The sequence below is a fragment of the Nannospalax galili genome, unplaced genomic scaffold, assembly GCF_000622305.1.
Source record: "Nannospalax galili isolate Female #2095 unplaced genomic scaffold, S.galili_v1.0 scaffold237, whole genome shotgun sequence".
NCBI classification, from domain to species: Eukaryota; Metazoa; Chordata; class Mammalia; order Rodentia; family Spalacidae; genus Nannospalax; species Nannospalax galili.
This window is the reverse complement of record NW_008339924.1, coordinates 1,365,110-1,377,316: the sequence shown is the minus strand read 5'-3', so window position 1 is coordinate 1,377,316 and position 12,207 is coordinate 1,365,110. Positions and strand designations below refer to the sequence as shown.

At 55.3% G+C, this 12,207-nt stretch overlaps 1 protein-coding gene across 3 annotated transcripts; it reads right to left on the bottom strand.

The window, feature by feature from the left end:
* Nucleotides 1-904: 904 nt before the first annotated feature.
* On the bottom strand, nucleotides 905-12,179 carry Panx2 (pannexin 2). Of its 3 annotated transcripts, XM_008834728.1 has the most exons (5): nucleotides 11,945-12,010; nucleotides 11,594-11,705; nucleotides 10,736-11,021; nucleotides 3,462-4,925; nucleotides 905-2,981 (listed from the first exon to the last, which is right to left on the bottom strand). In XM_008834728.1, exons 2-5 carry the CDS (start codon nucleotides 11,654-11,656, stop codon nucleotides 2,638-2,640), a joined length of 2,157 nt encoding a protein of 718 aa, XP_008832950.1. In that variant the 5' UTR covers nucleotides 11,657-11,705; nucleotides 11,945-12,010; the 3' UTR covers nucleotides 905-2,637. The 3 variants fall into 3 exon arrangements, with proteins under 3 accessions (XP_008832950.1, XP_029420199.1, XP_008832951.1); XM_029564339.1 differs by lacking the exon at nucleotides 11,594-11,705 and having other exon boundaries at nucleotides 906-2,981; nucleotides 11,945-12,022; XM_008834729.2 differs by lacking the exons at nucleotides 10,736-11,021; nucleotides 11,594-11,705 and having other exon boundaries at nucleotides 906-2,981; nucleotides 11,945-12,179.
* Between the last annotated feature and the right edge of the window lie 28 nt (nucleotides 12,180-12,207).

Below are 12,207 nucleotides of genomic sequence, written 5' to 3'. Positions count from 1 at the left end.
CTTTTTAAGACAGGGTCTCCCTGTAGCCCCAGCTGTCCTGGAACTCACTATGTAGACCAGGCTGGCCTTGAATTCACAGAGATCCACCTGCCTCTGCTTCCCGAGTGCTGGGATTAAAGGCGTGCGCCACCATGCCGGCTTGTTTATTTATTTATTTTTTAAAGATAAGGTCTCACTATATAGCCCTGGCTGTCCTGGAACTTACTATGTAGACCAGGCTGGTCTGAAATCCACAGAGATACACCTGCCTCCCAAGTGCTGGGATTGAAGGCCGGTGCCACCATGCCTGGCTATTTCTGTATTCTGATTCTCTGACATGGAGCTTTGCTGACTCTAGACAGGCTGCCCCTCCTAAGACAGACCACATCCTAGAGCTGGTAAGTGTGCAGCCCCATCACTGCCCCATTCCCACACTATGGGCCATGGTCCACCTGTCCCAGTCACTCCACAGCAGGAACTAGGCACAGCCCCAAACATAGTACCCACTGAAGCTATTCAGACTGGAGGATCCTGTGCCTCTCACCTGCCCCACCTGGAAGCCACGGGGGAGGTATTTCATTCCTACTGACTATGGTGCTCCCCTGTGTGACCCTGTGTGGTGTGGGGTGCCCCTTCCAGGATCTGTGAGCAATAAACTGCCTTTTCCATGACAGGTATCTGACCCGGGGTGTACTCAGTGGTAGAGTACTTGCCTACCATATGCAAGGCCCTGGGATTCATCCTCAGCATCCCCCTAGCAAAGCCAATGACCAGGGTCTCTTGATCTGTCCTCAGCAGAAGTGGATAGTAACAGAACTTTTCTTGAGATAGGGTCTCCTTGTACCCCCGCTGGCCTGGAACTCTCTATGTAGACCAGGCTGGCCTTGCTCTCACAAGCTGGCCTCTGACTCCCAAGTGCGGGGATTAAAGGCATGCCCCACCAAGCCTGAAATAATAGAACATTTAAAAAAAATAAACCAGAATGTGGACTCCAATGTGCGCTATGCTCAGGCTCAGATTGGTGGCTGCTGTAGTGGAGGATGGACTGTCTTGGCTCCTGGGGACATTGAGGACATCTTGCTCTGCCCACCTCAGGGCTGTTCCAGGGCTGGTTAAGGAGTTTTCAGAAGGTCCAAGCAGAGGTGGCTGCTCTGAACTCGACTTAGCCCCACTCTGTTGACCCACGGCCTATGTCCTTGAACCTCTTGGGCTCCTGTTCTAACTGCCTCAGCCACTGGTCTCTAGGAGTCTCTGTTCAGACCCATGGGGTCACCTGCAGGACAGGTAGCTCCACAGGGCCAGCTTTGTCTCACTGAGCCTTGAGCCTGAGGTTGAAGCCCCTGCTGTGAACCTCCTGATGAACATGAGTGCATCCTGGATCCTGCCAGCTCTGTACTTCCCTGGTAATATGCCCAACAGGACCTGAGGCCATGCCATGCCCCGCCAAGAGAGCCCACCAAATGCCCTGGCCTCCCAGAGCCCCCCAACCCAGAACCCATGCTTCCCTTCCTCACACTTCTGGGTGGAGGCCTGATGTCCCTGCATCTTGGGCAGCCTGACCCTCCCCACTGGTCCTCAGTGGCCCCAAGTAATGCCCAGGTGTTGATGGGTGTTGCAGGCTGGGCAGGAGGCACCAGCTCAGGGAGGCAGGGCCTTGAAGCACAGGCAGTTATCAGAATAGTATTTATTGATATGCTCAGTGCTACCTTGTTAATACTGCGTCAAGTGGCGCTGGCTGAGGTAATAGGGGTGGGGCCAGTGGGGCCTGGGCTCCCATGGGAAGCAGCCCAGCCAGCAGCTGGGGACCCGGGAGGGGGATGTGGTTATTGCGTTGGATTCTTTCCCTCACTCTCGCACTGGTGCCCGTGCCTGCTCTCGACTACTGCTCACATGTGGGTGCCACTTGCACACTCACATACACTCAAGCTCACTCACACCTGTTACCCCCTACTTGTTCGTGAGCTTGCTTGCACACAGGCACTCTGCCCTCCAGCAAACCCATTCTACTTAGGCACATACTGTACTCACACTTGCACGCTCACACCCACCTCTGTTTACGGCCCACTCACACACACCATCCTTTGCTTTAAACTCATCCTAAGTCTCCTGATGATAAATATGCTCATCAGTTACAGTAATCATAATAAAATAAAGTGTATGTCAGGCTGTGAGGAGAAAGTGCATGTTGATTTGGACCTGGGGCAGCCCTCGGCCCCCCACCCGAGGGCATCAGGTCCCTGCAGGGGCCAAACCCCTGAGTGAGTGACCCCGGGGGTCTGTCCTGAGGCCAGTGCCACCTTTGCCAGCATCCTCCTCACTTGCCCTGGGCTGGGCCCAACCTGGGTGTACTGAGTTGTCCTGCCACAGTCTCCGCCCACACCAAAACCCACTAAAAAAATAAACTCTTCATCTTGTAGCCCAGCACCTCAGGGGAGTGTCTGATGCTGGGGTGGGCACCCTGCCCCACCTCGTGCTCTAGCCCCAGCCTGCACACGTGGATGCCACATTGAGGCAGGTGGAAGGGGTGCTGGGCCCCGTGGCATGCAGACAGGAGTCTGGGGGTGTGGGCAATACCAGGCGAGCAGAGGCCATGTCCACTCAGGGCTGGGATCAGCCATCCCTGGCTGAGGGTTTTTGGTGGCCTGATGGCTCTGCCCCTCAGAACTCCACAGTACTCACGACTGTTCTTGGCTCCTCGAAGGTGGCGATGAGGATCTGCTGGGGTGGGGGGATGGCAAGGAGGTCGCCCATGTCTGGGGGTGCACGGGGGCCTCCTTCTTCTTCCTCCCGGGCCTCATACAGCGTGCTGATGTGCAGCAGGGGGTGAGTGGCATTTCGGCTCAGGATGGTGAGGGGGTCAGCCTTGCCCAGACTGCCTGGTGATAGGGGGGCAGCAGCAGGGGCTGCAGGGGGTGAGCAGACGTGAAATGGGCCCCCAGATGGAAGGCCTGGCAAGGCAGGCTCTGCGGGGTATGGGATTTCCTTCTCGGGGAGCGGAGCATCTGAAAATAGGCGGGAACACAGGCATCTCACAATCCACCTCACTCACTGCTATAACACCCCAGTGCCACCCATGGGCCCTGCTGGGCACCCAACCTCACAGATGGTGAGTACCCTTGTACTCAGCAGCCTGCCTGACTGAGTCTCACTACTGAGGAACTGCAGTGCTGTTTCAGAATTTTTTCCCAGGGGCTCCCATCCGAGGCCTTTACTAACCAGAGGAGCCGAGTTCTCTGATGGCTGTAGCCCCCCACCATCCTCTGCTTTGTGGGGTTGTCCAGGATCCTTCTGGGCCTGCACCTCACTATAGCAAGAGCACACAAGCTGGTCTTGCTATGAGCTAGCCCAGTCCCTCTCCTCATCTACACTGTTCTCTGGTGCTCCCTCCTCTCATGCCCTAGACACAGGGACTCTGTCAGTTTCCTGTCTGGGGCTCCCTGGGAATCTGCCCCCCTGTGTCACCCACCTGCCTGACTCCCTACCTTTGGTGGGTGCTGCAGCCAGGCCTAGCCCACATTCCTCTGTCTGGGACAGGAAGCCACCTTCCTGGCTCCGGGAGGTGGGCAGGGCAGCAGGCACTGCCTCAGGCTTGGCCTTCTTGGTGCCTAGGATGTAGGGATGTACGTCCAGGGAGAAGTGACGGGCATGCTTCTTGTCAGGGGCGGGAGGTGGGGCTGGGGAGGGGCCTGTATCACCTCCACCACCCTTGTAGTGGTGGGCTGCACGGGCACCAGCGTCCAGCAGCGGGGCAATAAGTGTGTCCGTGGCAGTCTTCCTTCGCACAGGCTTGGGCTTCTCGGTCTTGCTGTTCTCCACACGCATGATGGCCAGCTGCTCCTTGAAGGGCTGTGGCAGCGGATTGCTGGTGGGGATCCACTTCATCTTCTTTCGGGGTCTCTTAACCACGGGTGGCTCAGCAGACCCATCAGGCTCTGCAGGGTTGATGTTGGGGTCCACGGTCTGGATGCCCGAGTCTCGCACTGTAGGTGTGGTGTCGTGATTGGACTGAGCTAAGGCTGCCAGGAGCTGCCGCACCACATTGTCATACATGAGGTCACTCTCGTTGGTGATGAAGTCCAGCCGGTTGAGCGACTTGATGTGGTCGCGGTTCTCGTTGCAGAACATGGCTAGGATGTTGATGTCGCAGAACTGTGAGCGTCGCCACTGCCGTCGCGTCTTGATGCCCACCTTGTGCAGCTTGTCGAAGATGAAGTTGCTCTTCCGGAAGATGAAGAGGTGGATGAGGTTGACGAGGATGATGAGGTTCATGAAGCAGAGCAGCACAATGTCCACGCCTGCAATGATTCGCTGCAGCTGCACAGATGGCAGCTTGCAGCTGACACGTACTGTGGGACCAGCGCCCCCCGCCGGCCCGTCAGGTGAGGTGCCTAGGGCACAGGTGAACTCATTCTGCTTCTGGGTGGCATAGTAGGTGCACAGATAGGAGATGGGCACCACGCTGAGCAGCAGGATGAGCACATGGCGTGCCAGGTACAGCTTGGCCAGGAAGTTGCTGCGGCCTCGGCGCTCCAAGTATTTTTCGAACAGATTCTGCTCAGGGCTCTTTTCCTTCTCAGCGTTCTCGATGATCTCTCTCTTCTCACGCTCTGTGATGCCGGGCCCCTTGGATTGGATCTGTTTCTCGATCTTGGGGGCACGGCCTTCGGCTGCTCGGTGGTAGCAGTTATCGATCTCCTGCAGCAGGAAGTTGAGCTCAGAGGTGAGGCGGGTGGAAGCCAGGAACTCCCAGCCCAGCGCGGGCACATACATGATGGCGGCGAAGGCCAGCAGTGCGTAGGGCAGGAACTTGTGCTCAAACAGCGATGGCCACAGGCTGGCATCCACACCGGGCAGCGCGTCCCGCAGCTCTGTCCAGCAGTAGCCGCGGGCATACAGTGCCTGGTCGCGGGTGAAGTTGTGCGGAGTATAACAGTAAATTGGTTCCTCTGAGGGCAGAGAGGAGACATGGGCTAGGCCAAGAGGTGGGACTGGCCTGAGGAAGACCAGGTCTTGCGATGAAGGGCACGGGATGGACCTGGTTACTTCTCGGCTCAGACCCTCCCCTGCCTTGCAGGTAGCTGGACTCTCTGCAGCCCCACCCACAGAGCTGACTGCGTTATGCAGGGACTGCTGTTCTCCAGATGCATCCCACCCCTCCCAGGCCAGCTTTCCTTTACCACGTCCTGACTATGGCGGTGGTGGTGGTGGTAGTATGTGTGGTCTCATCCTAATACTCCTCTTTAAGTGGCCAGTCAGGGGTTAAGCCCAGCTTGTATGAACTGAGAACTGTGTATCCTGGCTTGGAAAGGCCACAAACACCACGTGTAGAAGGGACCAAGGTGCAGGGAGGATCAAGACAGACTGTGCTGCTGCCAGCCAGGGTCCCTTCCCCAGCAGCCGACATGGACAAAACCCCAGCTCCTGACACTGCCTTGCACTGCCAGGGAACTCATCTTCTAAGTAGTGAAGGTGGTTTGGATGTTCCTACCTGGCCAGAGGTAGTCATAGTGGCCCAACTCCCAAGAAAAACCTGCCTGTGACAGGTGGGGGATCTCTGAAGCCCCCTTGTCCTGGGGAAGGGTGAGCCTGGGCCCCCCTGGATACTGATGGGCATGGTTAGGGAAGGCTTACTGGGTGGACACATCTGTCACTGAAAGTAAAGAGAAGGTACCTGTTCCTAGAGCCTGTGTTTACTTCATAGGACTGTAAGCTCACATGGACATATATCCTGAAGCAAAGGATGTCATGGATGCTTGCATCAGGCCACACTTGCCCTAAGCTGAGATCTTGTATTTTAATTCTTCTTAAGAGAACTTGGGAGGCTTAGAGCCCACCAGATTGAGTGAGTATCCAGGCATGGCTTCCTGTGGCATTTACCTAGGCCAACCCCTTCTCTATAAGCTATCTCTTACCCTCAGGCTGGCCCCAGGGCAGGTCAGTTAGATGCCTCCTGTGCTCTAACTTAAGCCCTTCAGAGACCAGGATCCAACTGACCTGTCTGTCTGTGCCTAGTCCTGAGCTATGCAGACAGGGAGATGCCTCAGAGACTCAGCCTCGCTAGAAGATCACTGTCAGAGTTTGAATAATGAAATGTCCCCTATGGTCAAATGTGCTTAAACATTTGATCCCCAGCTGATGGTGCCATTTTGGCAGTGTGGAATATTTGGGACGTGGGGCCTAGGTCGAAGTAGGTCACTGGGGAGGGCCACAAGGGTTATATCCACCTTGATATGAATAAGCCATGCCACGAGCTCCTGCCACGGGTGGAGCCACCATGCCCTCTCCCCACGTTGGACTGTATTCCCTGAAACTGTAAACCAAATGAAATCCTCTTCTCAGTTGTTTCTGCTAAGTGTTTTATAAGAGCAATGAGAAAAGTAATGAACACTGACATTTGCTGTTGGTGTTCTTCAGGGGCCTAAGAAGCGGAGGACAGTGGCCAGCTACTCATCAGGACACAGAGACCCCATTCACTGCAGGTTCCTCCTGCAGCACCAGCATTTAGGGGTCCTGGCCTCATGCTGACTTAGCTCAGGATCTTGGTCACCACTTGAGGTATATCCACTTGCCTACACAGCCCCACACGATGATGGCTCTGTGAGGCTCAGTTGGGCCTCAAGGATCACCAGAATGTTACCCAGTTGAGAAGAGGCCCAAGGACAGAGCCTATGTGGCTGCTGGACTCCCTTAGATGGTCCTGGGGAGCTACGGAGGGCTCTAGAGATGTAGGTGGGCTAGAGTGAGCCTTGCTTAGATGGGTAGGGATGGAGGCTCCTTAAAGCTATTGCCATGTCCACATGAGAGCTGGGCACCTGGCCATGACCAGGAGCTGAAGAAAAGACTAGGGTCAGGGAAAGCAAGTGCCTTCAACCTGAGGTCCTTGAGGACAGGCGTCCAGGGTTAGATGAGCTGGGCTCTGAGAAGAGCAAACAGGGAAAGCAAAGAAATCAGCTCTCGTTTGAAAAAATGGAATTTTATTCACTTTTCTTTTGTCCTTACAGCTGATCCCTAGAGCCACAGAAGGGTGGGTGGTCTTCTCTCTGGAGATTTGTCTTCTACCCTGAACCAAACCCATCTCTGCAGCAGCCAAGTTGCAAGCTGGACAAGAAAAGGGAGAAGCCCCTATAACCTCCATGGGCATATCCGGTAGGGCCACCCTCCTCCTCAGTCTGCTTGTGTCTGCAGAGGCACATGGTGCTCCTGATGGCACAACAGATACCAAAAGATCCGGAGAGGTACAGGTGCCCAGGCATGGCTGGCCACCACAGATTGGTGCTGCTGTGGACTTGTCACACTGGGCCTGAATTAGGCATGAGGGCAGGGGCCTGGACACAGGATGCTCTGCCAAGACACAGTGGCTGCATGGATCTCTCTGTCTGAGGCCACTCTCCTGGGATTTCTCAGGGCTGATGAGGACTTGCCTGATCAGCACAGGTAGTGACACAAAGGCTGGTCCATCCCATTGAAGATAGGGCCAGCTTTGCAGTGTGCTGTTGAAGGGTTCTTGCCCCAGAAGACAGTACTGTGTGGACCCTGGCTGCTAGGTATCCTGCTGCTCAGGAGGATGCTGGGATGCCTAGCTAAGGGACCTGCTTATCAATCAGCCAAGTGCCTTCTCAGACTGCCCACCTCACAGTTGGCATGGGGTCAACAGTAGTATGACAGACACTAAGTGCCCGCTGCAACCTCCAGAAAGAGCATCTATGAATTATGTAGGGACAACTCAGTAGGGTTCTTATTAGGAGTGCTGCCCAGGGCTTGGGCTGAACCTGGACCCTATATATATCTCTAGCATACCCCTTAAGTCCAGCCTGCACACAGCCCAGCCCACCTCTGCCTCTGCCACCTGGGGGAGGAGAAGCCCTTCAAAAGATCTCCAGTTCTGAGGCTGCTGCTTCTGGCCAGCTCATGGCCACCACTGCCCTCTTGGCCCCCTCACCCCAGAGGAGGTCCAAACTTCTCCCACACTCCCTCATGGTGGAATGACAGCTTCCAAGATGTCTATATCCTGATTCCCAAAACTTGTAAGCATGTTGCATCCTGTGGTAAAAGGGACTCTGAAGCTGGGATTAAGGACTTCATGGGAGATGATCCTGCATTATCTGGTGGGATGAGGGAACCACATGGATCCTTATCAGAGGGAGGCAGCGGTAGAGGAGGACCAAACCAACCGATGCGGTGCAGCTGGGAGCTGAAGGTATGATGGGACTTGCCCCTGGAGGCCCCTGGAGGGCCAGCTCTAGCTATACCTTGTTAGTCCTGTCTCTTCAGGTTTCTGACCAGCAGAACTGCAGGACAACTGTTTTTATTTGTTAATTTTAAACATTTATTTATTGTGTATGTATGCATGTGTGTGTGCATGCATGTGTGCCACAGTGTGGCGCCCAGAGGACCGCTTGTGGGAGTTCATTCTTTCCCGCTACCATGTGGGATTCAGGAATCAAACTCAAGTTGTCTAAGTGGCAAATGCCTTTACCTGCTGGGTCATCTCACCGGCCTTATTTGTTTACTTTTTGTTGTGTATAAGGTGTTGAGGATCTGACCTAGGGCCTTGAGCATGCTAGGCACGTGCTCAAATGCTGAGCCCTACTCTAGTTACGTGTCTTGTTTTAGACCACAGAGTGTGTGCTAGTGTGTTCCAGCAATGTGGGCAGATAACAGGTGTACTGGCTTCTTGTAGCTGCCTGCCTTCTGTGTGTGTAGGGGGGTGAGTGCCCCATTCCAGCACCTCCCAGAGTAACATGGAGGGTTACCAGTGGGTGCCATGGACGCTGCAGATGTGGTACCTACACCTGAGAGGGAAAGGGTTGACCTTCAGGGGCCACGGAGGAGATAGGATGAGCTGGTGTGTGGAGGTGCCTCCACTTCTCACAGGCCCACCCCAGAGACCTACTCTGCTGGACTGTGGAGTCTAGGGAGCCATCGGTGGCCAGGTGCAGACCCCAAGGCCTGCAGGTCCTACCTACACTCCCCATCGCAGCACACTTCTGCTTTTCCTTCTTCTGGAAGAATGCTGAGCATGGGACACAGTGCTGGACAGCACCCCACTTCGGTGAGCTGGCAGGTCATTCATACGCAGGTGATATCAGCCCTAAGCCCTGGGACCTGATTATTAGGCTATTTTAGGAAAAAGCAGCTGCTGGACTCCCAGTTTGGATCTGGGCAATGTGAGGGATCTGGTGGCTCTTCACCTCTCCCTTTTGGTACCTCTGGGCTTTGTGTGCTAACTCCATGCTGCTTGAGTCAGCTTACTACTATTTCACAGTAGTCCTGGCCTTGTCACCAGCTGGTCTCCAGACAGGAGTTATGTGAGACTTCCTGAGGCCACCCCTTCTGCCTTGAGCTCTGCTGGATGGGAATCAGCAGTGCTGAGCCCAAGAGGGTTGGTTCATTTTAACCAACAACCTGTGATGGAGGGCAGGATCATCCTAGAGGGCATCCACACAACCTCCTCCTCTCACACTCAGGATGCCCCCAAAGGCAGAACAGAAGACCCAGCTCACAGTGGGGCCTTGAGCAGACAAGAATGGAGGGGTCTTGGTCACACTGGTCATAGTACCACCACCTGGGTGGGTGGTTAACAACGGCAGAAATATACTTCTGGAGGCCAGTAGTCCAAAATCCTCCAGGCAGTCACCACTCAGAGTACCGGCACAGGGTCCTAGGTATGCTTCTGTCCCTCCTCTTACAATTTTACCTTTTACCAGCGGTCTCCACAAACTGACAGGGCTCTAGGAGGAGGGTTCTTTAACCATCCTCTCCCTACACCTGATTTGTCTTGTGTCTGGGGACTCTGTATGCTTCTAGGTTCTGTGAGGCACAAGGATTTTGAAGAGAATCAGGAAGCAACTGTGCTGTCTTGGACACTGATCAAAGTCATGAAGAAAAGCAATCAAGGCTTCAAAAATGTGCAGGGAGAAAGCAAGGGTTAAGGTTAAGGTTGGCTGTTCATAGCGTCTCAACACACCCTTTAGGAAGAGCAGCTCGCCTGGGTTTAATGTTTTACAAACAGCTCTTCTGGCCAAGCATAGCTGCTACTCTGGGCCAGGGACCTGCCTTGTCCATGCTGGAGACCCCTCCTCACACTTGTGGTAGGCCCAGCTCAGCATGGATGTAAGGGCCTGGACATGTATGCCCCAAGGGGGCCCATGTATTTCTGTGGGCAAGCACAGGGAACTGTAAGGAGCAGGCCCAGTTGGATACAGGGTGTCTAGAGACCCTACAAGTGATGAGCTGGGCTGACAGTATCTGAGTATAGGAGTGACACATTAGACCACCAACGGTGGCCCTGAGTCCATGTGTGTACTCACATCTGAGCCTGCCCTAGTAAGTCTGTCATAGGTAGAGCTGTGTCCCCCAAATATCTGCTAAAATCCTAGCCCTGTTCCTGTACACTGACTGGAAATAGCCTTTGTAGAGGTAACTGAATTGAGACAAGAGTAGAGTAGGGTGAGCCCTGACCCTTGTGTCCTTGTGACTCAAGGGACACAGATGTAGGGAAATGCCCAGCAGGCAGACAGACACACAGCTTGAGTGATGCAGACACAGGCCAAGGAATACCAGGGTTGGCCTGCAGCCCCCAGCTGAGCAAGTAGGAAGGATTCTTGTACTCCTCTAGGACCTTCAGCAGGAGCTCAGCCCTGCCCACACCTGGATTTTGGACTTCTGGCCTCCAGCACTGTGAGTCATATATATCTGCTCTTGTAAGTCAGTTACCCAACATGACCAAAAGCCCCTCCATCCTTTCTGCACACACCTGAGCATGACCTGAGGCCCTGTTGTGCACCAGGACTTCTGTCCTGCCAGTAGGGGCATCTAATCTTGAGTGTCAGAGTCTTCGGACACCAGTGTCCGTGGGGTGAGACCAGCTGAACCTTCTCCACCCTTGGGATGATCTTAAACAGGCTGAAGGATGCCCGCATGCAGGACGGATATCTCCAGGTCCAGGGTTTACTGAAAGTTGGAGGACGGTGTTGAAGTTCGCTGTCAAGACATCTGTTCTTGTTGTCCAGTAGCTGCAGAGGGCACAGCCATCTGCACCCCTGGAGAGAAACACAGGAACCCTGACAGTTGCCTTCCTGCTATGAACTGACACTTTTGGGCCACTATAAGACCCATAGATTTGGATACCTGAGCCTGTGTCCTTGCCTCAGGTGGGAGATGCCATTTCCTGTCTCTGTGTGCACCAGATGTCAGCTCTCCAGTGCTCAAGACTGGCTCACCGCTCTGTTAATGTGACTTCGCCTTAGGCAGGACCCACCATGGATCTGTACATTCCAGAGTATGACTAGAGTCCCCCACATGCTCCCTCATATAACCAGGCCCAGTTCTACTGACCTAACATCTCAACTCATCCACTCTGCCCTGATCTGCCCCATCTTCCATCCACACTGCTTTCTCTAGGCATGGGTGGCCTCTTGGGCCATCACTGCTTGAAGCCCTGCAGGGCCACTCTTTTACCCTCCCTGTCTCCTCTACAGAGGAAAGGCTCCCAAGTGCCTCCACTGGGTGTGGGGGGTTGGACTTCAGAGCTCCTCACTGTGCAACAGCATGCGGTTTCCCCATCCCTGGGCGGTGGCTCTCCACACCTGTAACATCCTTCTCTGGTCCTCACCTGGCTACTTCTCCAAGCCTCAGATCCCACTGTGACATTCCAGAGCCCAGAGCCTAGTCCCATTTACACCGGGGTCCAGCAGGTGTAGGACAGGCCTACTACCCTCCTCTGGCTGAAAGGATACAAAGTAAAACAACAATAAAACAGAGGAGGGCTCTCGGCGGCTCGGCCGCCCCATCCCCCATGGTAGGGTGGGGTGCGGTCGCGGGGTCTGTGAGAAGGGGGCGAAGGGGCCCTATGCCACACTGGCCAGGTGGGTGCGGTCCGGCTGGAGCCCGCAGCCCCCGGGCGGAGAGCCGGCGCGTGAGAGCGCCCGGCGCCGGACACCTGCGGACGCGCGCCCCGCCTCACCTGCGAAGTTCTTGGTGAAGACCAGGGTGACCAGCAGGATGGGGACCAGAACGGTGCCGATGGTGACCACGCGGTCGAACGGCAGCTCCAGCTTGAGCTGCAGCAGCAGCGCGGCCAGCGCGCCCGCTTTGTCGTCCTGCGAGCCGGGCAGGATCAGCTCCCGCAGCTTCTCGCCCGCCAGCAGCGCCGTCGCCATGTCCGCTGACTGCTCCAGGAGGTGGTGCATGGGGGGCGGGGGCGCGGCCCGGCGGGGCGCGGGCGGG

Excerpts from the sequence above, each read along its gene's own strand:
- Panx2 (XM_008834728.1), bottom strand. The coding sequence starts at position 11,656 with ATGGGACTAGGCTCTGGGCTCTGGAATGTCACAGTGGGATCTGAGGCT. Across the intron at positions 11,022-11,593 it reads AGGCTTGGAGAAGTAGCCAG|GGGTGCAGATGGCTGTGCCC; the intron begins GTGAGGACCAGA and ends GTTTCTCTCCAG. Across the intron at positions 4,926-10,735 it reads GGGCCTCAGGTCATGCTCAG|AGGAACCAATTTACTGTTAT; the intron begins GTGTGTGCAGAA and ends CTCTGCCCTCAG.